This window comes from Vanellus vanellus, assembly GCF_965231255.1.
Source record: "Vanellus vanellus genome assembly, chromosome: 23".
NCBI classification, from domain to species: Eukaryota; Metazoa; Chordata; class Aves; order Charadriiformes; family Charadriidae; genus Vanellus; species Vanellus vanellus.
Genome location: NC_138928.1, coordinates 3,959,292 through 3,985,389, shown reverse-complemented (window position 1 = coordinate 3,985,389; position 26,098 = coordinate 3,959,292). Strand labels below are relative to the sequence as shown.

The 26,098-nt window shown below is 49.1% G+C and overlaps 1 protein-coding gene across 1 annotated transcript; it reads right to left on the bottom strand.

Moving 5' to 3' along the window:
* Window positions 1–920: 920 nt before the first annotated feature.
* TAF8 (TATA-box binding protein associated factor 8) lies at window positions 921–7,459 on the bottom strand (the record flags this gene model as incomplete). Its single annotated transcript, XM_082494563.1, has 8 exons — window positions 921–2,710; window positions 3,182–3,324; window positions 4,083–4,230; window positions 4,552–4,676; window positions 5,124–5,186; window positions 5,488–5,586; window positions 6,838–6,994; window positions 7,400–7,459. The coding sequence occupies 8 exons, from the start codon at window positions 7,457–7,459 to the stop codon at window positions 2,567–2,569; spliced, it is 939 nt and encodes a 312-aa protein (XP_082350689.1). The 3' UTR covers window positions 921–2,566.
* Between the last annotated feature and the right edge of the window lie 18,639 nt (window positions 7,460–26,098).

Genomic DNA, 26,098 nt, shown 5'->3' with positions numbered 1-26,098 from the left:
TTTATCATCAGTTGTTTCTGTAATGTACAGCTCAGACCCTAGGGATTTCTATAAACGTTTACAAAACTTCACACAGACTTAATCTGTCTGATCACAAGCTTGGTTCAATCTCAGGGGAAAACTAAGAGCAGGCAACATTCATTCTCAGTATAAATACCAGTCACAATGCAGGCTTTCGAAATTTCTCGGTCTGTTCAGCTGTTCCTGTAGCAAATTTCACCTGTAGCCCGTTTCAGCTATAAAACCAAAATGCATTCTTCTAGTTTCCCACTTTCAGTCTTCAAGTGCTCTCACATACGCATGACAGCAGCTGCTCACAACCTGTCTTTTCTAGGCACGTTGGCTCCTTCCCAACCACAAGAGACTGCTTTGTAGCTGCAGCTGTCAAAAAGGGATGTACTTGGTGATTCGCATTTGCCCCTTTAGGTGCAATCTTTGAAGGAGAGGGTATGACTCACTAGAAATTGTACTGTCCCAAGGCCTGGGTTTTATGGCCGCTTAATACACCTTTGTATTCATGACTGATAGTGCATACTTCATCTGTCTTGGTTTTCTAATCAACAGAAAAATACACATGTAAGAGAAGATGTAAAAGCAAGTAAGCAGTATCTATGATTCAACGGTCCTTCTCAACCACATATTCCACCTGTGGTTGGAGAAACCTACTAAAGCTTTTGCAAAACTGATGGCATTTCAAAAGCCACTTTGTCCTCACTGAACATATTTCTAATGAACCAAAGTTTTTGTTGGAAAATTCTCAACCTTCCCAGCTATCAAGTGTTGCTGTGGAGAAAGGAAGAGATGCAGAGAGAAGGACAAGACTTCCTACCACTTGTAGACCCCACTGAAAACACACTCAGGCTCCATTCAGGTGCTTTTTGACTCCTGAAACTTTAAGGACTCAGCCAGTTTTACTCGTAGAAGATAAAATTTCTTTTATTATGAACATAAAAATTACTATTTCCGTTCTACATTTTTCCCCTACCCAGTGAGGGATTTTCTCATTATGAAAAATGCTTAATCCAAGTAAAAAAAAAAAAAGATAAAAATTCTTATATATACATACATACACAATGTCTCTGTACATTTGATATTCTTTACAACCAAGGCACCAGCAGAAGTGACAATGGCACATGCAGGACTTTTTTGCTAGAGATCTAATCTGAGATTGTTTGGCAGAAACACCTCCATTCTCACTGAAACAATTACTCCTTTTTATCTTCCTCCTCCCTGGGTGACAGGGGAAGAGGGAAGCCTGGGAGAATGACTTAACTAAACAGAGGTGAACATGTACACATGTAACTCTGATCCACCTGGTGACTGTAACAGACTTCTTGCATTCAGCTACTACTATAGGAAACCATGAGCTGCCTGGCGGTCTGTAGCAGGCAGTCTTTGCTGCCTCTTCCAGCACATTTTCATCCAGAAGAGATGGCTGGGAGATTGGGCCAAACTACAGGAGTCTTTTGTCAAAGAAATTTAACCCATATTTTGCCTAAAGAAAGGTTGAATGAAAATTAAAGCAAAGCCCTTGAGAACCAGCTAACAAATTACAATACACCCATCACCAGTCATTTTCACTGCTGAAATAGTCTTCTGCTCTGGGGAAATAAAGGGGAGAAAAAAGAGCAACTTCTTTGATAAAAGCCCATCTTTGAGAAGGGACAAAATAAAAAAGTGCAATCAATAGCAGGGCCTTTCGGACTGCAATCAATACAGCTTTATTCCATATTCCAAGTTTTTCAGCACAGCATCTTTCAAAACAGCTGGTGAAGGCATGAACTCTCAAAGGAGTTGTGCTGTGTTGAAACTAACAATAGAACTGAAAAATAGCCTGAAGCAGCTGTTAAATCTTGCCATTCATACTGCTAGAAAATAATCTCAAAGCAGAACAGGGTAAACACCACACTTAACGCTTTTAAGTTAGAAGTGCAGCTGCAGTCAGAAAAGTGAGAATAAAATGCCATCTTAGCTCTGTATTTACACTTCACTCTCTCACCAACACATCAGATGCCTTTAGTTTATAAAAGAAGAGTCTGTTTGCTTTCACCTGCCAAGAATCCAAAGAAAGAAACCTCTCTCAGATTTTTCTGTCTCTGTTAATACATGCTCCTTATAATCTAAGGCCAGGCAGGGTTGATTGCAGAAGTTTCTTTTCTAGCCTGCCAGACAGCCACAAACGAATTATGCCTTTGTATTCTGTAGAGCCTGCTGGGAAGCACTGAGCAGCAAGAACCTTTGTGTTCCCCTTCTCTTCAGAGAGTAAATCCTGCCGACATTGAGAACAAACCAAAGTAAACGAGACAATTCCCATCTGTAACCTGGTGGCCTTCAAGGCTTTTAAGGCAATTGACCATTGACCTTTCCAAGTCAGCAGGAGAGAAGAGGGAAAAGAGGGAGCATTGCAAACCAGGATGAGAGTGTAGTTCACTAGGCAGAGAGAGATCATTCTTCTGCTCTGCCACTCAGCCAGAGTGCCTCTCCTGTCTTGCTCCATGCCTCTCACACAGCAGTGGAGGTGAACCCCTGGGGTTTCTCTTCCTCTGAGCAGCCAGCTGGCTACACCTCACTTCTTTCTGCGGATCTTGGGCTTTTTCACTGGTCGGAGGTAGGGATTGTCTATCACATTTTCTTCCCCGTTCCGACTCCCTGACAGGGAGGTGTTCTGCTGTAACACTGAAGCATTCTCCTTTTCAGGTCCTGAATCATCCTGCCACATTAAAAAAAAAAAACAAACAACCACATAACATTAAAAAAAAGTAAGCATAAACAACCGAAGTTAAGCTAAACAAGGCTTAGAAGTTCAAACCACGTAACCTGGTGGTCAACAGCCAAGGTATACAGCAGTACACAAGCAGCTGCATTAAAGGTGAGGATTCCCGATTTCTAACACAAGAAGATCCCCTTTGGGAACAGTGGGATTCTAAGACAATCCTCTCACCCCTAACACTGAAATGAAGGTTGTACTGAAAGCTTGTGATCCAACTTCATTTTGCATTTCACCCTGCAGAAAGTTAAAGAACCATGACAGTGTTTAGTCATTTACACCTGGTAAAACACAACCCACGCTGCCATTTTCCACCCACTCTGCCCAGCTGCAAGGAAGACAGGCAAAGAACCAGGTTTCATATGTTTAAGAAAGTCGGGCCCAAACGACCTTGCTCTCTCAGGCTGGGCGTACCGTGCTCATGTGCAGGGGGAGATTCTCGGTGTCTGTCTGGTCATCTTGCTCAGATGAATCCGTTTCTTCCATTTGCTGCATTTCCAGCTCAGAGGGGAGAAGAGCCGTCAGGTAGGGTACAGTGAAAGGCCTGGCAGCAATCACTAGGGTTAGGGAAAAGGACACACTCAGCAAGCTAGGAGAAGACTCCTCAAGTCAGAGATTATGAAGCACAAAGCCAACCAGTTACTTAGAGAAACACTTTCACTGGTTCTGGTTTTAACACACTTTTCCTGCTGCACCCAGGGATCAGGAATGAAATATGCTGTCCCTAAAAGATGTCAGTCTCAAATTTCGTATTTTCTGAGGCCCCTTTATGTTTCCAGCCAAGGACACAGCACTATACTACAATAAAAAAATCCTTCCTGCCATCCATAAAATTTCATTTATCTCACAGGCTGAAGCATCACTTAGCCTCCCTTAAGATAACACTGACAGCTGTCAGCGAGCCTCGGGAAGGTGGGAATTCTCATCACTGCTTTGCAGACAGAAAAACAGGAAAACCTCCACTGCCTACCGCAACAACGTAAGAGAGAAGAAATGACTTGTTTAAAAGTTACAGAGGGTTGGAAACAAGATTGGGTTGAGCTTTGAGTTTAGCACCTGTCAGCCAAAGCCTTCTCCCACAGCAGAAGAAAGCGAGCCTTTGGTGAGGGTGGAAGCCTACCATTTGGCTTTGATTCTGTTTTTCATCCCTGTTTGAAATAAAAAATTCCTCATTTCCAAGCCTTGCAGTGCCTCAGAAGGGTAAACACAATGTGATCATTCAGTGCTCACCCCCTGCAGTAGCAAGAGCTCTAATGGAGTGTACACTCAGTCAGACAGCTGTCATTTACAGCACAAAGCGTCCTAGATAACTCACATGGGAATGTGCTAACATCATCTTTGAAGAGACTCTGTGTTTCTCCCGTCTTAGCCATGAAACGTGTGAGAGCTCTTTCTACATCGCGCCGTTGAGATGCTGCCTTTTCCCGTAGGACTTGATAATCAGATACTGGCTCCCGGTACGTCTGTGGAGCAGGGAGGGAAAAAAATGAACACTGTTAGTGGATGCAATGCAGACAGCTGAAGTTCAAAATGCTACTAGGATGCAGACGCTGCAGGCAAGCATTGACCTTCAACACACACAGATTTTCAGGGAGCTACAGATGCCAATCAGCCAAAAATCTACAGCAAGGGCAACCCACAAATGACAAGCGATATATTAAGCCAGGAGAAGCAATGTTTTGGATAAACAGGACCAGCACTGCAGTAAAAATGCTCATACACCACTCCTGGTGTCACTGACTTCAGGCAGACCCAAATGACATAGAAGTCTTTTTTTCACTCACTGGTGTCTTGATGTAAGTGTGAGGATCTGGAAACTCAGGGAAGTGGCCAGGAATGTGGGATGGATGTGGCTTGTTCTGTCCAGCTGTCAGGGCTTTTGGAGTCACAGGCTGGTTTGTCACAGGAGCTACAGTTAAAACACGCACACACACAAATCAGCCAGCTTCATTTTGCCAAGAGTTACACATAAAGTACTAGCTTATACTGAGCTGTGACCTGTGTCTCCAGGTCCTATAAAAGGGACAGGGCACATCCCACAAGCAATATTTTCAGGTTGTTTTTGGCATCCCAAAAGGGGATTGCTTGATTCCTCTCTCCTACACAGAAAGAACAAAATCATCTTGAGGATTCTCATGCGCAATGAGGATGCTGAAGCAAAGGCAACTGATTCAGCAGAGGGTACCTTCCTTCAGCTCTTACACAGTCATTACAAGAGTCCTTAACACAAACTGCACGTCCAGGAGCACTGGGCTGCATCATCCATCAGAAAAGCAGGAGCTCTGGATGCCAGCAGAGAGGAATGTCAAATTATTTCCAATTCCCTGCATAAGAAGAGAAAGGATTTCCCACATACGGGCAGTGATGACCATCCTCTGGGAGCGCTTGGCATATGCGGGAAGCGTTTCAACATTGAACCCTGAAATACAAAAGAGGAAACAGAAGTCACACCAAGAGTTTACACTGTCAAAAATCCCTTCCCTTAGACTTCTCCAGAATTTTTCCAACGGCTCCAAATTACATGAGAAATAAAATCACATACGCCGTATATATTCATACTGCATCTGCAGCAGTCATATCTGAGTGCCTGTGTGAGACCCAGAACAGTGGTAATCACACAAACACCAGAAACACGGGGACAGATTTTCCTACCAACGCAGCGCACCCAAAAGTTCTGCAACGCAGGCAGCTGGGATTAGTGGGACCAGCCAGCCACTCACCCATTTCCACAAGAGTAACCACTATATCAGAGAGCGTAGGCTGTGTTCTGGCTGTATGTTCACAGTAGGACTTTGCGCTCCTTCCAATTTCAGAAATATCTGGGGGGGGGGGGAGAGAAAAAAAACGACCACCACATATTTGATTCAGACAGTGACCACACATTTGTATCAGCCCAGCCCTATCTTCAGAGATGTGAATTTTTAGCAAATTTAGCAAGGAATGAAAAATAGGTCCTGGAATCCAGTGTCTTACAGCCTGTGTATTTAAAATCAAAGCACGTGGAGACACTAAAGATCAGAGAGTCAGATGTTTTCCACAAATGCAAAAGGCAAATCTGTATCACAAGCATGAGAAAATGCAAAACCTCATCATCTCTTTATTTCAGAAAAATACATAACCTGAGATCCCAGGCACATCACCCAGAAAAGTAGGAGCAGAGCTGCCAAACACAGGAACTTCTACAGCCTTAACTACCAACCCAGGGAAGGGATGCCATCCAGAGGGACCTGGGCAGGCCAGAGAGGTGGGCCCATGCGACCCTCATGAAGTTCAACAAGGCCAAGGGCAAGGTCCTGCATGTGGGTCGGGGCAATCCCAAGCACAAACCCAGGCTGAATGGAGAATGGATGGAGAGCAGCCCTGAGGAGGACTTGGGGGTGTTGGTGGATAAGAAGCTCACCATGAGCCAGCGATGTGCCCTGGCATCCCAGAAAGCCACCGGCATCCTGGGCTGCACCCCCAGCAGCGTGGCCAGCAGGGCGAGGGAGGGGATTCTGCCCCTCTGCTCTGCTCCGGGGAGACCCCCCCTGCAGTGCTGCCTCCAGCTCGGGGGCTCCCAACAGCAGAAGGACACGGAGCTGTTGGAGCGGGGCCAGAGGAGGCCCCGGAGATGCTGCGAGGGCTGGAGCCCCTCTGCTGGGAGGACGGGCTGGGAGAGTTGGGGGGGTTCAGCCTGGAGAAGAGAAGGCTCCGGGGAGACCTTAGAGCCCTTTCCAGTACCTAAAGGGGCTCCAGGAGAGCTGGGGAGGGACTCTTCATCAGGGAGGGGAGCGATGGGACGAGGGGGAACAGCTTTACACTGAAAGAGGGGAGATTTAGATGAGATATTAGGAAGAAATTCTTTCCTGTGAGGGTGGTGGGACACTGGCCCAAGTTGCCCAGAGAAGCTGTGGCTGCCCCATCCCTGGAGGTGTTCAAGGCCAGGTTGAACGGGGCTTGGAGCAACCTGGGCTGGGGGGAGGTATCCCTGCCCAGGACAGGGGGTGGCACTGGATGGTCTTTAAGCTCCCTCCCAACCCAAACTATTCTGCGATTTTATGAACTTCAGCATGACCTTGCTGGGCACTCACAGCTCTGTAACATCTCCGTCAGCGTCTCCACTGCCGCCTTCTCAGCACTCTCGAAGCCGGCCTCGGTGAGCAGGGAGCTGACCACCACTTGAAGAGTCCTCCTCCGAGCCAGGTAGTAGTTATCCGCAGGCGTGCTTGCATGCTTGCTGCCCGACCTCTGCGGACACAGACCACCACCCCCCCCCAGCGCCCCGAGACGTGAGCTCAGAGGAATGAAGCCACCCCCGGCGGAGCAGCCAGGCGCGGAGCCGGCATCCTCCGCCCTCTGGGCCGCGGCGCCTTTAAAAAATCCGCCCTCCGCCTCTCTGCCCCCTTCTCCGGCCAATCCGAGCGGAAGAACGTGCGCCAATCACGCCCTGCTGCCGAGCCCCGCCTACTCCCGGCCTTTCAGCCAATCAGGGCCTCCCTCTCTTCAGCCTCCTCCTCGAAGCCCCACGGGCAGGCCGCAGCCGCTTCAGCGCCATGGGAGGAACAGACCGCTGCCGTTCCACCCGACCCATCCCTACACCGCAGGAGACGCCCTCCACAACGGCCCCGCATCCCGGTGAGGAGCCGCCGTTACCGTGCCGGAGCCACCGGACGCTGTGTCGGCCATCTTGGAGCCATATGGAGCTATGCGCATGCGCCAGATGCGGCGAACGGGTGGGCGGGGCGTGTGCGTTGGGGCGCGGGGCATTGTGGGATTTGTAGTGTGGGTGGGTGGGTGGGAGGATACCCGCACCGCTGCGCCCACCGCGGGGTGGGGGTCCTATGGGCGCTCCCCCGCACACCGGCGCGCCCGCAACCGCCGCCGGGTGGGCCCGAGGGAGGCGGGTGATGGGCTGGTAGGTGGGCTCCGGGCGCCGGCTGTAGCCCGTGGGCCCGGCGGGTGCCGTGGGGCAGCGGGGCGAGGGTGTGAAGTTCAGCCCGCCGTGTTCCGAGGTTCGGAGCGCCTCTTTCACCCCTGTGTTGAAGCTTGTGGTTTTCCACTTCTTGTCTGGGCACCCTGGGGGCACAGCCCTCACCCTGCCTCCACAGGGTAACCAGGAAAGCAAAACCTCGTGTAATGGCATTGTACTCACCTTAGAATAACCCGCGTTCCCATTAGGAAATTATTTACTTAAAAAAAAAAAAAAAAAGCTTGAAAAGTACCAGCGGTGTGCCAGGAACCCTGTAACCATGGGAGCACTTGGGGTTTTCCTGTTGTAAGTGATATGTACTCTTAGCTGAACCTCGGTGTACCAGCTTGTGTGCTTAGATCTTTTGATCAAAGCTTTGGTGTCAGTTAAGTGTTTCAGAAAAGACAGAACAGGAAACCCCCACGCTACAACTCCCACCCCTTGCTTCCTGTTTAAGTACATGTGTGGGAGAGCAAGAACATTGTAAGAACAAATTACTGCATGGGGGGGGCGGGAGGGGGGGAAAGTGATGTAAACAACAGCTGCCACGCTGGAAATTAAAGGTCCCGATCGCATTTGGTTTGGATGGCAACACAGCTTCCACACGCTGCTGGCTTTTCAACAACAATAGCAGCAAAATCCGTTAACTGGTAGGGAAAGCGAGGAGACAGAGGAAAGTGGAGGCTGGATTGTTGAAATCAAACATGCCTGCAGAAGCAAATTTCTTGATCATCAAAGGTAGGAGGCAACATAGACTCAGAGATTGAAAACGTGTCACAGAGGGCAATCCTTTACGCCTTATGTGCTCAGGGACAAGCAAAACTGTTGGCAAAGGGCTGGTGGAGTATAATTGTGCTGAAGATATTAAACGTACCTTGAAATGGCTGTGTGTGAGGGGGTCGGTACTGCCTGGGGATCTTGCTGCAGTTTGCTTTTGTGAATTCCCAGGGTGTCAGCGTTCTGCCAAACCATGAGTGAGGTAACCACTTTGCCATCCCTCGGCAGGGATGCCTGTTTCTACCAGGGCTTTGTAGTGGAGGTGGGGCAGGCTCTCAGCCCCCTAGCACATTAAGAAAAGAGGGAGCTGCTGATCCCTTGTGGCTTCCAGTTGAGGAACTTCTGGAGGTCTGCACGCTAGTGAGTAAGCTGACATTGTAGATGAAGCTGAAAGAGGGGAAATGTGCTTAATTTTGGTAGGTTGCAATTTGCTGGATAACTCTTGAGAAGTGTCTGACCCCAGTTGTGTGGATGGGAAAGGAAGCAAACGCTGGCATGTCTGGACTGAAACCACGCATGCAGTGCTGCTGCAAAGACAGGCTTGGGCTGAACCAGAAATGTCTGTAGGAGCACTGGGGGAGTTTCACACTGGTTGGTACTACGCATGGTACCATGAGAAGCAGTGTGCCCCTTAGTCTCATCTTACCATCAGGTTAATTAAACCAATTTACAAGTGGCTCTGGTAGCAAATTCAGGGGATGAGTAAATGGGGAAGTAAGTGTGCACAGGTGCTTTTGCTGATGAATGTTGTGTGCATCAGAGTACTGAGTAAAGCAGCACTTTCTCCTCGTAATATAACACGCCAGCCATTGCACTCAGCAGGGGGAAGAAAAATAAATTGTGATTAGTGGAGCTAGATCCTGAAATGTTTCAGGCAGAAGAGAGGTCGGGTAGGGGCCCAGTGCAGAGTGAGGGAATACCATGCATGTGTTTGAGATTCGTGCAGGTCAGGACTTCAGTCTGCTCTTATCTCTGCTACTGACTTGCCTACGTCTCTCCTTCACTCCCCCATCCATGCAGTGAGGAGCATGAGGATGTTGTTTAGCTGAGTTATCTCACTGAGATGGTGAGGGGTGCAATATAAATACAGCACATGATAATTGATCTGTAACTCCTGTTTGTTTTATTGCATAAGGACAGTCTCTTCTTGATCTCTTGTCTCCAGTCTTTGTAGTGTCACTTTTCAGCCTGTTATTTACAGCACTTGCCTAGAGTGAAACAAACCTGGCTTTCAGTTCCTGCCTTCAGGAGTGTTTATGCATTTAACTGCTTCATGTAAAACACAGACACAATCCTGAAGAATCCAGACTGAGACCGAGCACCCTTCTACTCTGGAGAATTAACTGCTGATCTGTAGAGCCACTCAGCTTCCCTCTGTCCCAGTTGACTCTCAGATTTTTTTTTTCTGTGCAATGATTGTTTCCGTCCGTATGGATGGAGGGCATCCAGTGTCTTCCTGAGCTGCCCTGGGGCAGTAGAGAGGCCGGGCAGTTACTGAGAACATGGGCACAGTCTTTCTTTCTTCAGCTTTTGTAGGAAGGAAGCCTTGCAGAGGCAAGATTTCAGACCCCCCACATTTGGCAGCAATTCCCAGCTAGTTATTTCAAGTCTCTGGAATGCCCAGCTCCTACCCAAGCAATGCTGAGGGAGCCTTGCCTAGCCTAGCCTGTATTCCCAGCGGGGACCAGATGCCCCACAGGACAATTCAGGCTGGAAGGGACCCCAGGAGATCTCCAGTCCAGTCTCCTGCGAGAAGCAGGCTCAGCTGTGAGATCAGATGAGTACCAAATGTAAAACTTCTTGTGCCCACTTGCGTCATGCAAGCTCCGTCTGCAGCTGAGGAATCTGCCTGCCAGGACAGAGGCAAAGCCAGTACAGTGTCACACAAGCATGTGCACCCAGGCAGGCTCCACTGCTCTTGAGTGTGTGTACTGCATCCTTCCCTGGGGTGTACACTTGTCCAGACGAACAGCCACAACTTTTCAGTGCTCCCCTGGCTCCCGCTGTCTCCTGCTGTGAACTCCCTCTACAGAGGCAGGTTGCTGCAAATGAGGCTGCTGAAATTCCAGCATAAGCATCTTTTCGCTGCTCTGACTGAGCTGTTTGGTCTGGCTCGTGCATGCCCCTCTGCATTTGATGCCTTTTGCTGATTCTCTCCTTGTATGTACTGCATTACCTGATTTACTCATGTGTGGGAGCTATTGTGTAAGTAAGAGTACTTCAGTCCTGCACTGCCTGCTTTTTTCCTTTTTAGTCTCTTGAGGATATTCTTTTTTCCTCCTTCCCAAAACTTCACAAATTTCAGAAAAAAAAACAACTGTTGAAGTCTCTAGTTCTTTGTACTGCAGGGGCTTTGGTTGGGGAAGGAGGTGGTGGGGGAAGTCCTGCAGTGAGGGATGGTAGAGGAGGCTGGGTGCCATGGTTAGTGGGGCAATGCATTGTATTATTCTGGGCTCTAGTCCTGGCTCTGCAGCCAGGATGCCGAGTAACCATAGGCAAGTCTCTTTGCTACTCTGCATTTCATTTTCCCATCTGTAAGTACTGGCATTCCACGTGAAATGCTTTCAGAGCTGATAAAAAGCAGCATCTGACATTAAAATATTCTTGTTGGTAGCACAGTACCCTTGGAAAGCTCTTCCCAGAGCAGTGCAGTCCATGTTAGATTCATCTCAAGCAGACTATCCAGAGCCTGGCGGAAATCCACTAGTCCATAGATTTGCGGACAGTCCTAAAATTATGGGTACAACATCCCTCTTTATGGTGTGGGTGCATAATTCTTCCCTTATGGATAGCTCTCCTCTGACTGATAGGGTGGGAACAGAAAACTTCCATAAAGGTCCCGTTACTCGGTGATTTAAGAGCTTCTTGTGTGTCTCAAGTACCGGCTGCTCTGAAGTAGCGGCTAGCAGCCGCTAGAGGAGACTAGCCAGCTGAGACAAGCAGGGAGTAGCAAAAATGAAGCACTTCAGTGCCATACTGAAAGATGTTGCCAGGGATCCAATTTGAAAGGGATGGAATTTGGAAGCGGAACCCTGCTGTCAGTTTGTGTCCATAGGTGGAGGGCGGCATCTTTATTTCAGAGCTCGTGTGAAGTGGAAAAAGACACTGCCCGCGGCAAGAATTTGCCAATTTCACATGCCAGTTTCCTCTGGAGTGCTGTGAAATTGGTCATCTGGCAGCAAAACGAAAAAAATGCAGGATGGCAGTAGTCTGTGTGCCTTCCTGGGCATGTTGTGTTTTTCCAAAGATTGGAACGTTTCCTCTTATTTCCTATTTTTAGCAACAACAAAAAAGCACTTTCACGCTGGTGTCAAGCTGAGAAAGGAAAAAGGTTCGTGTGTTTTTACTCTGAATCGCATGTAGATTATTTAAAAGAAGAGGTAGGAGTTCGGATTCCCAGGTGCATTACCACTAAACAGTTGTGTGAGCCCAGACAAGAAGAATATTAACCTTGTTGAGATACAGCAGAATAGTTATTATGATATGTACAATCCCAGAGGGGAAGCTGTAAAGCTCGTTGAAATTCATATTTGAAAAGAATAATGAGAACTGACGAGTCTGGACTCTTTGGGTAGGGAAAGCCCAAGGCTTTGTAATTTTTTGAGCCTGGGAGGTGCTCAGTGTAGCAGAAGAGCCTGCAGGAGGCTGACTGTATGACCTTCATGTTTTAAAATTACAGCTTTGAGAGAGGTGGTTAGTCAGATGGAAATTACTGAAGCTCAATGTAGGGGTGAAATTTTGCAGCGTGTGTTAGACAGGAAGCCAGGCCAAGTGATCTAACGTCCCTTTGCACTCTTAAATATCGTTCTGCCTCCGGCTTGCCTGAGATATGTGCCCTGGACAGCCCCAGAGCAAAGGATGGAGCTGCTGCAGGTTGGTTTCCTTGAGGCCCCGAAAAGAGGCACCTGCGGGGTCTGGGTCTGCCCCAAGCCACCCCAGCACCGTTGCCACCAGAGGGCACATTGTGACCAATATGTTCTTATTTCTGAGCAGCTTAATTCGGGTACCAAAATTGCCAATAGTGAATTAATTTAGATTCTTACACCTCTTAGCTGTGAGGATGCCACCAAAATCCTCCCTGCACCCGTTTATTGATGCAAAGCTTCTATGAACCCCCCGAATTCCTTGACTGACCAGATCTGAGGGGTTTTGTCATGCAGTTTGACAGTGTCAAACACGTGATATACAGAGGAAGCCACTGCTGGGCAAGGAGGGAATAAACTGCACATCTGAGAATGTTTTGTGTTAGTTGTTTGGGTTTTTTTTCCCCTAATGACATTGGCTTATGCCTTGCAGAAATGAAAACTCAAATGCAGAGAGCTTATAGCCATGTTGCTGCTATTGTGTTTTATTATTTTATTTACTATTTTGAGAAATATTATTTGTTTGTTAGTGTTGTTATCCTCCTCTAAAACACCAATGGTGTTATTGTTGGCAATATACATGTGTGTTAATTAAAGACTCTTGAAGTAAAACCCTCGCAGATTTCTTGCTGGTTTTGTTACTTGGCTGATCCTTGGCAGAAAGGACTGCCCTGCCTGGGCTTGTAGCGAGGCATGGGGATGCGGATGAGCTCTCTGGATAGTGCTGAGGGGTCACATCTGGAATTTACATTCACCTTTCAAAAAGATGTAACATACACAGGAGGTGGAGAAGAGTTTCCAGAATGCAAAACGCATCTCAGTGTGGAGGTTCTCAGAGTAAAGCTTGAAGCCGTTTAGTCAAACCTATAAATAACCACAAAGGGAGAAGGTGTCTGGTGGTAGAGGGCTCTTTGATCTAACAGAGTCATAACAAGATCCAGGTGCTGGAAGTGCAGGTCAGCACAGTTAAAACAGGAAATAAAATGCATCTCTTCATAGGGGAATGTAATTGGGCTCCTCAAGGGTGCAGTACACTCCCAAACATGTCGGTCTTGATTTTTGGAGCTTTGACTGTCTTTCCAGAAGATAATGCTGTAGCTGTAGGCTGCTGAGCTAGACACAGAAGCTCCTAAGCAGGCAGGCAGAGCTAGCTGCTAGTAGCCCAGCCAAGGTTAGACTATATGGCAGTGTACGTGCTGGAGTTAGACCCCGAAGGGTTCCTGGCTCTCTCCCCTGCTGCTCAGGCAGTCTCCCTCACCCTTATTGATGGGACTGCAGAGATGTGTCCAGTGTCGCCTTCTGCAAATTGCGCACTGTAAGGACGAGCCTACAACAGCAAGGACATCCCAGGAGCTCTGTTTGGCCAAACTGAAATGCCAGAGCATCTTTACTGCTTAAAGCCTGTCTGGGGTGATAGATATTTGCTGGATCTCTTATTTCAACACTGATGCGAAAACTTTTTCTTCCCTTTCCACCAGCTCATAGCTATGTTTCTGAGTCAGTGCCATGTCTAATCCACCAAGCATGTAAACCCACACCTCCAGGCTGTCCAGAGTCTCTGCTTCCAAGAACTATTGCAGATCTCTGGTCAGCTCGTCCTGCCTCATTGGTGACTCAGTGAATGTTCTTCTCCATTCTGTCCCTCTGTTTGCCTGAAGCTTTGGGGTCCAAAGGTAATGAGGAGATGGGTTAAGTCTGCTTTTGTGCAACCAGTTAGATGTGAACTTTATTTCCTGAGGAACGGCAGGAGTTAGTTTGCTGAGAGGACAGGCAGAGGAACACTGCCAGATTTAGGGGATGTTCTCCAGTGCAGATTCTCATAGACAACGCAAATGGTCCTTGCCTTTCCTCCTGCACTGCAGAGGATGACAAGTTCTCTGCCCAATCTTATCTGCAAGCTGTCATTCTGACTTCCCATCCTCCCCTCCTTGCTTGGGGCAAACCATTTGCAGCTGCTTTGGACATGCCAAATGCTGGATGTAACAGCCACTGATGCAGTCCCTTGGTATCAGGGTTGCTGTACATCAAAATATCCCCAGCGGTGTCAGGGAGAGCCAATGGCATGTTCAGCAGAGAGCCAGTACTTGTCTGGCCCAGCCTCTCTTCTGCCTTGCCAAGGGATGAAGATGCTCTGGTTACTGGGGACAATTAAAACCAGCTAGAGGGACTCTGGGAGAAGAGACCCATTGCCTGGGCCTTGTCCCTCGCATGGATTGATCAGTCAGAGCCATATGTCTGACCCTAAACTTTCTCAAATCTTTTCACTCATCCCTGACCAAGGAGTGGCATATCCAACGTGTAAATGCAGCAAAACTGGAATTATCCGTTTGCTGACCCCTGTATACACATTTGGCATATTTCGCCTTGGGCTGTGAGCCCATTTCCCACCTCGGGTATCTGCCTGACTTTTGTGTCATCTTCAGAGGCTCAGGCCTTCGGGCTGTCAGAAGAAGCACTGCACAGCAAGGTGGGCACTCTCTCTCTTGTAAAGCAGATGTCTGCACTAAAGCCAGGCCAGGACAATGTCTGTCGCCTGCACGTTTTTTGCACGCTTCCCTCTGTGGCTAACAGCTTGCCAGCTGAAGCCACCTCTGCTCCAAACCAGAGCCGCATCGCATGTGCCTTTGATATTTTGCAAAGAGTAAGGTGTTGCTGCTGGCCCCAAAGGGTGACAGCCTTACCCTGGAGCATGAGCACCAGCAGCTTTCAACTCAGAAGAGGCCACTTACCACATATGGGTTTCTTACTGCTGTCTTTGACAAATATTGCTGTCGTTTCAGGAAACCACACGGTGGGTGTTGCCTTTTCAGGGTAGGGGTGGGGAAGGAATCCTGCTCCTCCATGCACAGGCCCAGGGATAGGGCTGGGGCGGTGGGATACCTCTGCTCTCCAGGATGGGCTTTGGGTGGCTCCTCTATCAGAGCAGGATGAAGCTGCCCACACTTTCCCTGGCAGGGAGCATCCAGGGCCAGCATGAGTAATTCCTGCAGATCGTGGGCTGCGCTGTGAGTGGGCCGACCTGGCTCTGCTTCAGAGTAGAAGAACGCGAAAGTTTGGAAAATTCTTCTGAGCTGTGGTTGTGCGATGTTGCCTATCCCAGCTGGGCTTGAGGTCCTTCTTTGAGCTCTTCCTATTTCTAAAGGATGGAGAAACTGTTTGGGTGGATTCTGAAGAGCCCACGTGCCTGATCTAGGTCTCATGCGTGGGCACGGCTTGCTAAAATTCTCCCAGGTTGGACTGAAGGGTTTTACTAGCTTTTGGAGATTCTTTCCAGTGATGGGTGACACGGTACGGACTCTTTTTGTCTGCTACTGCAACGACTAGAACGTCAGACTTAGAGGGCCTGGTTCTGGCTCTGCTGTTGCTTTTTGTATATGGCAAGATTCTTCCCTTTCTCTGCTTATTTTTTTTTTTTCCATCTTTAAAATGGGGGGGAAATAGCTTAAGAACCATCAGTGATTTGACTGGAAGAGTTGCCAAGTTAGGCAGCTGCTTACTCTTACAAGAATGGGTGACAATAGTGCGGTTGAGAGGCACTGCTGCCACCTTTACTTGCCCATTAAATCTCTCATTTTAAGAATACTGGTGTTTCTTAGCAAAGCACTTTGAGGAAATGGCCATATCTGTAAATTTGAGCTCAGAGTCTGATGAAAGTCACTTTTTTCTTCCCAGTGGGATCCTGGAAATACAGAAGCGGTAGCAATGGATGAAATGTAGCAACTCCTGTGAACTTATTGGACCTTCTCAACAGGTTCAAGCTGAGTGTAGAGCTTGGGTTTGGACTGATTCTTGTATGATCAAATCCAGCTCCCCGTCCCCATTTTCGGATGAAATGAAAATTGTCGCTATCAGAGCAAGAAGCTGATAAAAGATTCTTCCTAAGAACAAAGTCTGAAGTTTATTCATCTATGTTCGAAAAAGGATCTTAAGGGAAAAGGAAGGCTTCTTGGGAAGAAAATCCTGAAATAGGCAGTGGGGAGGGCAAGGAGAGGGAGGTTTGTTAAATCACTTGAATAACATTACTTTTCTTTCAAGGACACACACACACCCAAAAAAGAAAGAAAAAAAGGGGGGGGGGGGGGGGAGCTGTTTTTTTTTATAGCCTTTCTTGATTTTAGAAGGAGCTGCATTGCTTCGTGTCTCTAAAAGTCATACACCCTTTGAAGAGCGCTTCCTTTGCTAGCACAGAGGTATATTCAAACTGGAATTAGATGCTTAAATATCTTTGGGCAAATGGGTGGAGAGCCCCAGCCAGAAGTGTCTGTACACACTGTCCTTTGGCTGTGGAAGAATCCCATTGCCCAGGTGAGAGTTACGGCCAGGTCATCTTCACACTAGTTGCTCCGTGAGAAGCCTTGGGTGTTGAAAAAACTCTCTACCCTCTCCCGCCTGTTCTCTCCTCCTTGAGAGGAAAGAGAGGCTCCAGATTGTGTCTGGAATAAGCCTGAGGTGGGAAAACTTCTGTTTTCTCCAAACAGCTCTTTCCACACGTGCCTGACCCAAAAGCTGGTAGTCCATGGAAGTCTTAAATTGGTCAGACCTAATGGGAACCTGAAACTGAATCCCACCAGACATCCGCAGTCCTCCAGACTCCTGGTGTAATGTCACTCCTCAGGCCCTTCGTATTAGCCAGGGAGAGCAGTTTGTTTCTCTGGGGGCTTCAGAAGCAGCAGGGAGACACAAGGGGTGAGGCAGAGATAGAGGGTGGCAGCAGCTGTTCAGGATGTGTTGCTGATTCTGTGACATCTCCCACCCTTTTTGGAAATTGAGAGTTTGGAGCAAGACAGAAAGAAAGAAGAAACAGCCGCTGATAAAGCTTCACACAGATGACAGCCCTATCCTCAACGGGCTGTGACCCGCAGCCTGTCTCTGGGGATCCGCACCAGCTGGGAGGCAATGATAGGCTTTGCTGCTTATTCTGCCTGTTCACCTCCCTGTTCTGGGCATGGGGACAGATATCATCTCCCTTCCTTCCTCCTCCCTCGTGTCTCCGTCTCTTCCTCTCGAAGTCTGAAGTTTTCTCCATAACCTCTGTTAACTTGCCCTGGCAGAGTTTCTGCTTTGGCTCTGCTCGCCGACCCTATCTGTTGTGTAACTCCCTTGGGACTTGTAGCCTTCATCCCCTTGAGGGTCCCACCTAGCGATGGTGGGCTGGGAAATCCCAGAGTATTCTCTGTCCTGGAAATGGAATTTTGAAGAGGCAAAAAAATAGAGTGAAGGAAATGTTTGCGGCTAGAAACTGTTGGCCTTGGACTGTGCTCCCTGGACAAAGCTCTCCTTGGAGCATGACTGTGTCACTTGGGTTTGTCTGTGAGGACCTTCATCAAGTCAAGAGGATGCTGGTGTCACCCCGAGAACTGATCTTCCCAGGGATGGCGGCAATACACATCTACTGAAGCGTAGCGGAGAGGGTATTTGCTGGAGCTCAGGGTGACACACTTGGGTGGCAGAGAAGTCTTTTGGGCTGGGAGCAAGTGAAGCTGCTCCAAGGGCAGATGTACAAGTTTTCTGTGGGTGTGAAACTCTCTAGTTTGGCTGGAGGGAAGGGGATCTCTGATCCCGAGGGCAGAAGGGCTTATATTAATCCATAGAGATGGGGAAGAGCAGGTCTGTGCCGGAGAAGGCTCCTTGGGCAAGGAGGATTCAGATCTGCACTGGCCTCAGAGGGAGGGTTGTATGGGAGGGCATGTGGAGTCTGGTAGAGCATGTATTTCCTCAGCCCTCACTGACAGCAGGGTCTATTTTTGGGTAAATATTCAAGACTGGGTCTCTGAGGGTCTGATAAACTGAGTTCCCACGGCCCAAGCAAAGATCCTGTGGCTTCAAGGTATACGGAGGGCTACGGGCCACGTTTCACGTGCAGACAACTGTCATCACGTGTACTTTTGTTTCTTTTCTTTTCTTTTTTTTTTTTTTTTTTCTATAACAAATGAAGGGGGTCCCTGCATCTGGCTGTGGCGGTTAAACAGGCTTGATTTAATCACAGACTGATATAGGACTCCGAGAGAAAGGAAGGGAAAAGGGTGAGAAACAGAGCACCTGCTTACCCCCAGGCAGCGCGCCCCGCTGTGGGTCGGGCTGCGCATGCGGGAGGGTCAGGAAATCCACAGCCGGTGGCGAGGGCATGGGGGGAAGCGGATTGCCCAGATCCTGCCTGGGTGGAAAGTCAGATGGTCGGGACCTTTTGCAAAGGTTTTCTGCAATCTGCATCTTGGTGGAGCGGAAGCACAACAGGGGACGTTGCAAAGCGGCCAGGGCTGGCAGGGAGGGCTCGTGCAGATTCATTGCGCGGCAGGAGGATTCCAAAGGGGTATTTGCAGCAGTGCCATGCATGCGTTGGGAGGGGAGACAAATCCGATGCCTCATCTGCCTCCCAGAAAATGGGAAATCTCTTCCCCCTGAGAACAGGTCGCTCTTTAACTGTCTGTTAAAGATTGCCTGCTTAAGCAGCAGGAGCGGCTCGTGTGCGCAGAAGAGCCGCTGAGCCGGTGGCCCTCGTGTTCTGGGTGTTCTCTTTGCTCTACCCCCAGTGTCAGGGCGAGCACCATTTTTCTAGGCCAGGGCAACAAAGGAAATGGGAGGAGAAAAAAAAAAAAAAAAAAAAAAAAGCAGCTGAAAACTGCCTGTCTTCTGGTGGCATTTTCCATACCTAGTAGGAAGGATGCTAAAATTGTCACTTCCCAAACTGAAGTCCCCTAGGCCACATCTTTTTTGTACAAGGAGCCATGGCAGTGTTGATCCCCTGAGCCAACATAAGGTGTCAGTTCTCTGGGATGTCCCATGTGTTTAGTGGTTCCTTGAGCATGGATCCGTGGGTTCCCCTGCTGAACCGCCCCTCTGTGGGACGGTACAGACGTATAGGTCACTGTATCTGTTCCCAGCTGCAGAGGTGATTCTCAGTTACGCTGGCAAGCAGAAACGTCCCAGCTGGGTGGAAACTACACAAGGCCCAAAAGAGGGGTGAAACTTGGCTCTTGTGTGAGGAGTTCCTCAGAATCGGGACTTTGGGGCTGGAACCCAGAACTGGAAAAGGCCAGGCTATCACCGAGGCGCTGGTCTTCCCACCAGGAGCCGAGTGCTTTGCTGAGAGGGTGATGGGTTTTGCCATCCAACCTCGCACCGGGTTTCTTTTTCCCCCTCTGCTCATCTTTTGCAGCACATTAACTGAGATAGCAGTTTTTCCTAAACCTTCTTTCCTCCCTCCCCTCCACCCCCAACCTAGTTATCGATGAAAGCAGATTTGACATGTGATAGGTCCCAAGATAAAAGCAACGTTACAAGAGAATGTAAGCAACAGCTCGGGGTGGGGGGAAGAGCCCCCAGAGAGTTGAACAAGGCACGACCAGCGTATCTGGTGGCTGCCCCAGCCGCTTCTCGGCCCCGGCTGCAGCTGGGAAGAGACCTGCCTTCGGGAAAGGGTTAACGCCAGGACTGCTGCTAGACTTTGGAGCCCTTTTGACAGCGGTTTTGAAATCTGATTTTCTTTTTGCAACCAAGTGAGGTTTTTATCAACTTCCTATCTGAGAGCAGAAGTCGGAGCCGCTGCAGGAAGGCTGGTGCAGGAGTGCTGGCTTGCGTCCTTCTGCCCCGCGCCCTTGCATTTAGTCGAGGTAACCGGTGTGCAGGCAATGCAAGAACCACAGCTTGGGCAAACGGGAGGCTAAGGGTCGGGAACAGCCCCAGAGTCCAGTGAGGTAAAGGGTCCTGTTTTATTCTTTGCGTGAGACCACAGGCCAACCGTACTGCATGTGCAACCTGCTCCTGGTCGCTCGCTGTAGCATCGCCGGTCTCCTCTCGCCCGTGTGCGGGGTTCAGCTGTCCGCGGCTAGTGGCCTGTGTCAAACTCCTTGTGCAGAGCAGCAAAATAACCGTTTGTGCCTCTGCCTGTAATGCCCAGGTGCTGAGACCTGCACTGGTGCCTGAACTCCAAAATCAGACGAGACCCAAATCAGCCCTGTTGTGGGCTTGTAGCCTCACACCACCTATACCACCATCATGAGAGGTGAGGAGCAACATATCCCTGTGCGGATGGCTCCATCCCGCGCTTCTGTTTGCAGCCACAACAGCGCTGTCTCCGGGAGGCGTTTTGTCGGCACAAGGCAGGCAGAGCCGAGCAGGTCCCCCGCTTCATGCAGATGGACGCGCACCCGCTGGTTCTAACCCAGGATTTGCACAATTTGCGTTATTCCTTTCCATATGTGGCCGGGGCTTTCTCTTGTGAGGGCTTTTCACTTGAAATCAGTCTGTCCTAAATTCAAGTATTCGGGGAGTTGCACTTTTCAGGACAGCTCGGGTTTCTCTGTGCACATGTTTTACGGGGGAGCTGGGCCCAGGCAAGCACAGATGGACTCGAGGCTTATGGAAAGTACCTTTCAAACCAGCCCTGTTTAGATTTCTAGCCTGAGCCAGAAAATAAATAAATAAAGATGGGAGGGCTGGCCTTTTTTTTTCTTTTTTTTTTTTTTTGGTCTGATGTATTTAATTTCATTGACAATCAGAGCCCGGGTCAGCCTCTCTATTGGAAATACCCCAGAAAGTCTCAGATTTTGCAGAGATTTCCCCAAATTCTTCATCTGGGGAGATGGCGCTTCTCATCTTTACACAGAAACTCTCAGCATTTTTCTGTTATCTTGCCCAGGAGAGAGCCTGCCGTGGCTCTCGAGCCCTAGCCTGGTAGGGCACAGATATATAGGCCACTTGCCCTGTGCTGTGCGGCTTGATGAAGGCAGGGAAGGATGCAATCCCAATATTGCTTGCGATGCCCCAAATCACGGACGCCATCAGAGCGAGCGTGGAGCTCAGCAGAGGGGAGTCTCGGCTCTGCCCAGCGTCGCGCTGCTGCCGACGTTCAGACAGTAATGGAGTATGAGAGCAGTAGCGACGGCACCAGATCTGGAAAAATCTTCCGTGCTTATAGCTGTGACGCTGCGTGCGGGGAAACGACTGCTGAGATACGTTGTGTAACGTTCATGCTACTGTCTCTCTTCGGAGGTCTTGTGCCACACTTGTTTTCTGCCTCACTTGCAGTTGTTTTTCGACTCTGATGCAACTGTTAAAGCTCTTTGAAAGTGTCAGCTTGCAGAGCTGAAGGGTTAAACACGGGACGCGGAGTGGGCCTAAATACAGCAGACCTCTTTGGTGGCTGAGGACCGCCAGCATAATCTCTGCTCTCAAAACGCTATCTCTGCTCCAAAGCAGTGGTTTGCAGGTTTAGCTCGAAGCATCATCCCCATGTGCAACCAGACACATCTTCCTTAGGCACTTAGCTGTGCCTGCACGGGTTTAGCTGAGCCAGATCTGCAGATGCAAGAAGTGACAAGAGATGGGGAGTGGAAACTGGTCTGTCTTTAGGGCACCATTGTAGTTTTCAGCTGTGCATCCAACCATCAATCTCTGCAGGTGAGCAGAGATCGTTGCTGAGCATCTATTTTCTTCTTAACTTTTACTGTGCAGGAAGTAAATAAACACTTATGCATACTTTTAACGTATTTGTCAGGTAATGGTGGCAAAAACAAGTTTGCATATTGCGGGGCTGAATGGGCTGAGATCTGCTTCATGTCGCACATGGGAACCCATTGAAATCAATGGGGTCTCAAGGGTATAACTGGTGGCAAACATCAGCCCTGTCTTTAAGCCTTTTGTCTCTCGCTGTCTCAGCTGCTGGCACATGGGAATGGTGCCCTGCAGCCCTGACATCATTAGTCATAGGCTAATCTTCCTGGTCTTGGGGGGGGGGGGGGGGGGGGGCTGAGCGCTCTCTTGCTCGCGTCAGGGAAGGAATCATCCAGGATTCAGGATTTTGATGGTTAGAACGGCAAAAGATGGGAGTCTGGTCTTTGTCTTGCAGCATCTTCTAACTCCATCTAGTAGGAGAGCCCTGTCAGGTTCAGAAGTACAAATGCGCAGTCCCTGGTTTACAGTTTAGTACTAATTAAGATCAACTGTAATCTCAAGCAGTGTATGCCTGAAAAAGAAAGATCTACTGTTTCCATGGACATCAAACTGGTATACAGAGCTGAGTAAATCTACTGACCCAAGTAGGAATTTCCAGGGCACGTTGTTAGTTTCTGATGTCTCTGGTTGATGTGTTCACAGTAATAGCTGACACTTAGATGAATGTGTCTCCCCACTCTTTCAGATAGATCATAATCTCTGTCCTGAAACAATTCATGCAGACACTTGGCATCACTTCATAACAACCCAGTAGCAGGGGGCAGTGATACAGAGGAGAGCCCGGCTGTAGAAGGGAGCTGCCCTGGCAGGGGACTGAGTCGTCTCTACAAAAAAAGACTTTTCCCTGTGGAGACAAAAAAAAAAAAAAAGTGCAAATATTAGTACTGGATGGTATTGAAAATCAGTTGCTGTAATAGCCTCAGGCCCCAGCAGTGTGGGTCTCCAAAGCACCGTGCATACCGACGATAAGGCAGGATGGATTTACTGGGGGAGTGTAGAGGCCCAAAGCAACAGGTATTGTGGCCATTTTAAAGCCAAAAGATTGGAGACAGAGGCTTGTCACATGCTTTGGGGCTTGAACAAGCTCTCGTGAGTCATATCCCAGCCTTTGGCTTTAGCCCCAGCCTTTCCCGTGGGAGCAGAAGGGGACTGGATATTGCAGCTGTATCCAGTGGTGGGGTGCTCTGTGCAGGTAGGATGTTTTCCATCAGGATTTACACCTGCTGATTTCCTCCTCTGCATCGTGCATTAGGTTGGATAACCAAGATTTTTAACCTGGTCACCACCTTACTCAGCAAACCCATACTGCTTATATTTCCTATTAACCTGGTACCTGTTTCTTCAACAAATTCAGCACAGCGGAAGGGAGAAGCGGCGTGTCCGGCTCACTTTTCTGAGAAAATAGTAGCAAGGACAGAAAGAGGTGGTTGTCTAACAGCTCCCAGCCATACCATAGAAGAGATTTTGGATAGGAAGTGAAGAGCAACTTTTCCCATGGGAACTACAGAGGGAGGCAAACTGAACTGAATGGAGGCCTCATAAATCAAAGACATACGCCTTTGACTTTCTGCACTATGGCTTTGGGCAGCTGGTATTTATATGCCCAGTCAGGAATTTATTTTTTTTTTTTTTTAAAGAGCCACAAAATGCATGAATTATAAGAAATGCTGAGTTCTGTGAATGTTTCCTTCTGTAAGCCTCAAAGTACTACAGAAGGGGAGACTGAGGCACAGTGCGTGGAGTCCATTTGCTGAGAGTCATGCAGAACCTCAGCCCTACAGGGATGGACACAAACTGATACAGCTGTTCTTAGACATTCATGCTCCTCACCTCCACTCTTGGTGAGAGGGGAAGGGATCAGGGCAGCACAACCGGCAGGGACATCTACGTTTTGTTCCAGTTAAGCTAAATGTGTATCCCACGTGTTTTCTTCATCCAGAAGCAGCAGCAGCATTTGCACTGCCTGCTTGAGAAATCTACATCATCAAAGCACTTTGCAGGTATTAACTAATTCATCCCTGTTAAACTGTAGTGATGGGATTTTCCAAAGCTGTCGTTATTGGCCTAAGCTGGGAGCAAAACTCGCAGCAGCTGTGATGGAAATAAAGTTAAGCGGGCTTTAAAATACACAGGCCTAGGGAGATGTGATTCAGTACGTATGATCTTACTTCTCCATCCACCTTCATCAAAATACCTTCTAATTTATCACTGACTAAAAGCAGGAGGTTATTTTCGCCCAGTTCAGCAATCAGTTCACAGACCCCTCCAGTACCGTCTCCCGGATAACTGTCCCTCCCCGGCTCGGAGCTGATAATCAGCAATGGATATTGCCCTGTGCCTTAGCCTAGACACTAGCTCAGCGTCCCGTCCCTTTTACCCATCACCAACCTCAGCTTGGGGTGTGGAGGTCGGTCCCAGGCTTTGTGCTCGCCCTCAGCACCAGCACGAATCTCGCCCTCTTTAAACGCTCCGTTTGTTCACAGGCTGCCCTGCCAGCCTGCAGTTTGCAGCAGCTGAAGTGCGCCAGTGCGATGCGCCTCTACCTCTTACGGGCCACGGGCGCATTCTCTTGTGCCCCTGCATATCTTCCCGTGCAAGCCGATGGCCTGCTTGGCCTGCGATTTTGATTGTACGGCTACTTCTGAACGTGCAATCAGCTCTCTCCCCCACCTTGCTGCCCTTAGCCCTCTCTGCCTGCAGGGATATGAGCCTGCCAATGCCCACGGGCGACCTCTCCCTCCCGCCTAGGCATGAAAAGACGGTGCCAGGGGCTTACTGAAGCACTATCAGTCACTGTCCTCGTGCAGTTGTTTGTCATCTTTCTCTTTTTGAGGGCAGCTAGATTCTCAGAAACCCAGGCAGGGAGCTGCAGGCAGGGAGACTGCAGCACAAAAGGACCTTTTACTTATCTCTGACCTTTCTGGCACGGACACATGTTGCGGGGCGGCCTCCAGGGCCCCGATAATGCAAAAGCTGGGATGCAGGATTAGGCGTTGAGGCATAGAGACGCCATCTGCAAAGACCTGGTAAAGACCTGCAAGGTGGCAGCGAAGAGAGAAAAAAAACAATAAATAAGGGAAGTCTCCTCCGCAAAGCATGGTGAAAAGCTGGGGTGGAGGGCCGGGTGGGACGCGCTGGGGCTGCACCTCGGTCCGGGGAGCAGGAGGGGCTTTGCCAAAGGGTCAAGGGAATGTTTGTGGCCTTGGCAAGTTCCTTGCTGGTGAAGGGTGTGAGGAGGTGGATGCTGGGGAAGAGCGGCCCCCAACCACTGCCCCGCTCGGCAAAAGCCAGCCTCGCTCCGCCAGCTGCGGGCAGCGGTGCGCAGCCCACCCCTCTGCTCCCTGTTCCTGCGCTGCAGCTGGTCAACATTTGGAAGAAAATGCCCATTTTTCTTTATGTGCATATTAAGACAAGAGAAAGGGTGACCCTGTATCCCAGGCTGTAGAATGGGCACAGACTGAGAATCGTGGCCAGCAGGAAGCGAGGCTCGGACTTGAGCTTTGTCCTCCCGCGTCGTGCCACGGTCTGTAAGAGTTTTCCAGGCACTGTTACTGTAAGCAGCACGGCCAGGCACGGCTGGTTTCCAGCAAAACTGAAGCTCTTCTGTGTGTTATCTGGTGTCTGTGAAGGACTGAATCTATTTCTCAGTGGAAGCGTGATTTGGGTTTCTCTTCTCCTGAGCTGCCTGCTTCTATGAGACTTGCGGGAATGTGACACCGTTGGTACCTCTACCTGATCAAGCCAGTCAGACTTGGTTGAAATTGGCCAAAGGATTAAGAATTTATGGGAAAGGGAGGACAGACACACGCAGCAGGATTGCACATGGCATGTTTCTTTAGAAAACAAGGCTGGAAGCGCTGAAAGGTCTTGGGTTCATCCTGATGTAGAACAGGAAGATTTTTGTGGGCTGGGAAGAATGTTTCCTGCCCAGCTCCAGTCCATGTCGCAGCGTAGGGAGACCCATTGCGGTAAGCCTGGGCTGCAGCGATGGGCCTGGACAGACAGAGAGGACCACAGGGTGTGTTTATGTCCAGCAGCCTCAGTAAAAATTCCCCTTTATGGTATCACAGCCAAATCCCGCTTCTTCCACTCCACAAAGGACGGGCGGTACAGCGTGACCCCGAGGTAAACAAGAAGAGAGAGATTAACTGGGCAGAATATAACATACGTATGTATTTATTTTCAGGTAGAAAAATCAAACGCTTTCCCAGCCTCCCTGGAGAAAAACATCCTCTAACGTTTCTTGTTTTGCTGAGGCTTCTCTTTCTCTCTCGAGCCGTTTCCAGCGGG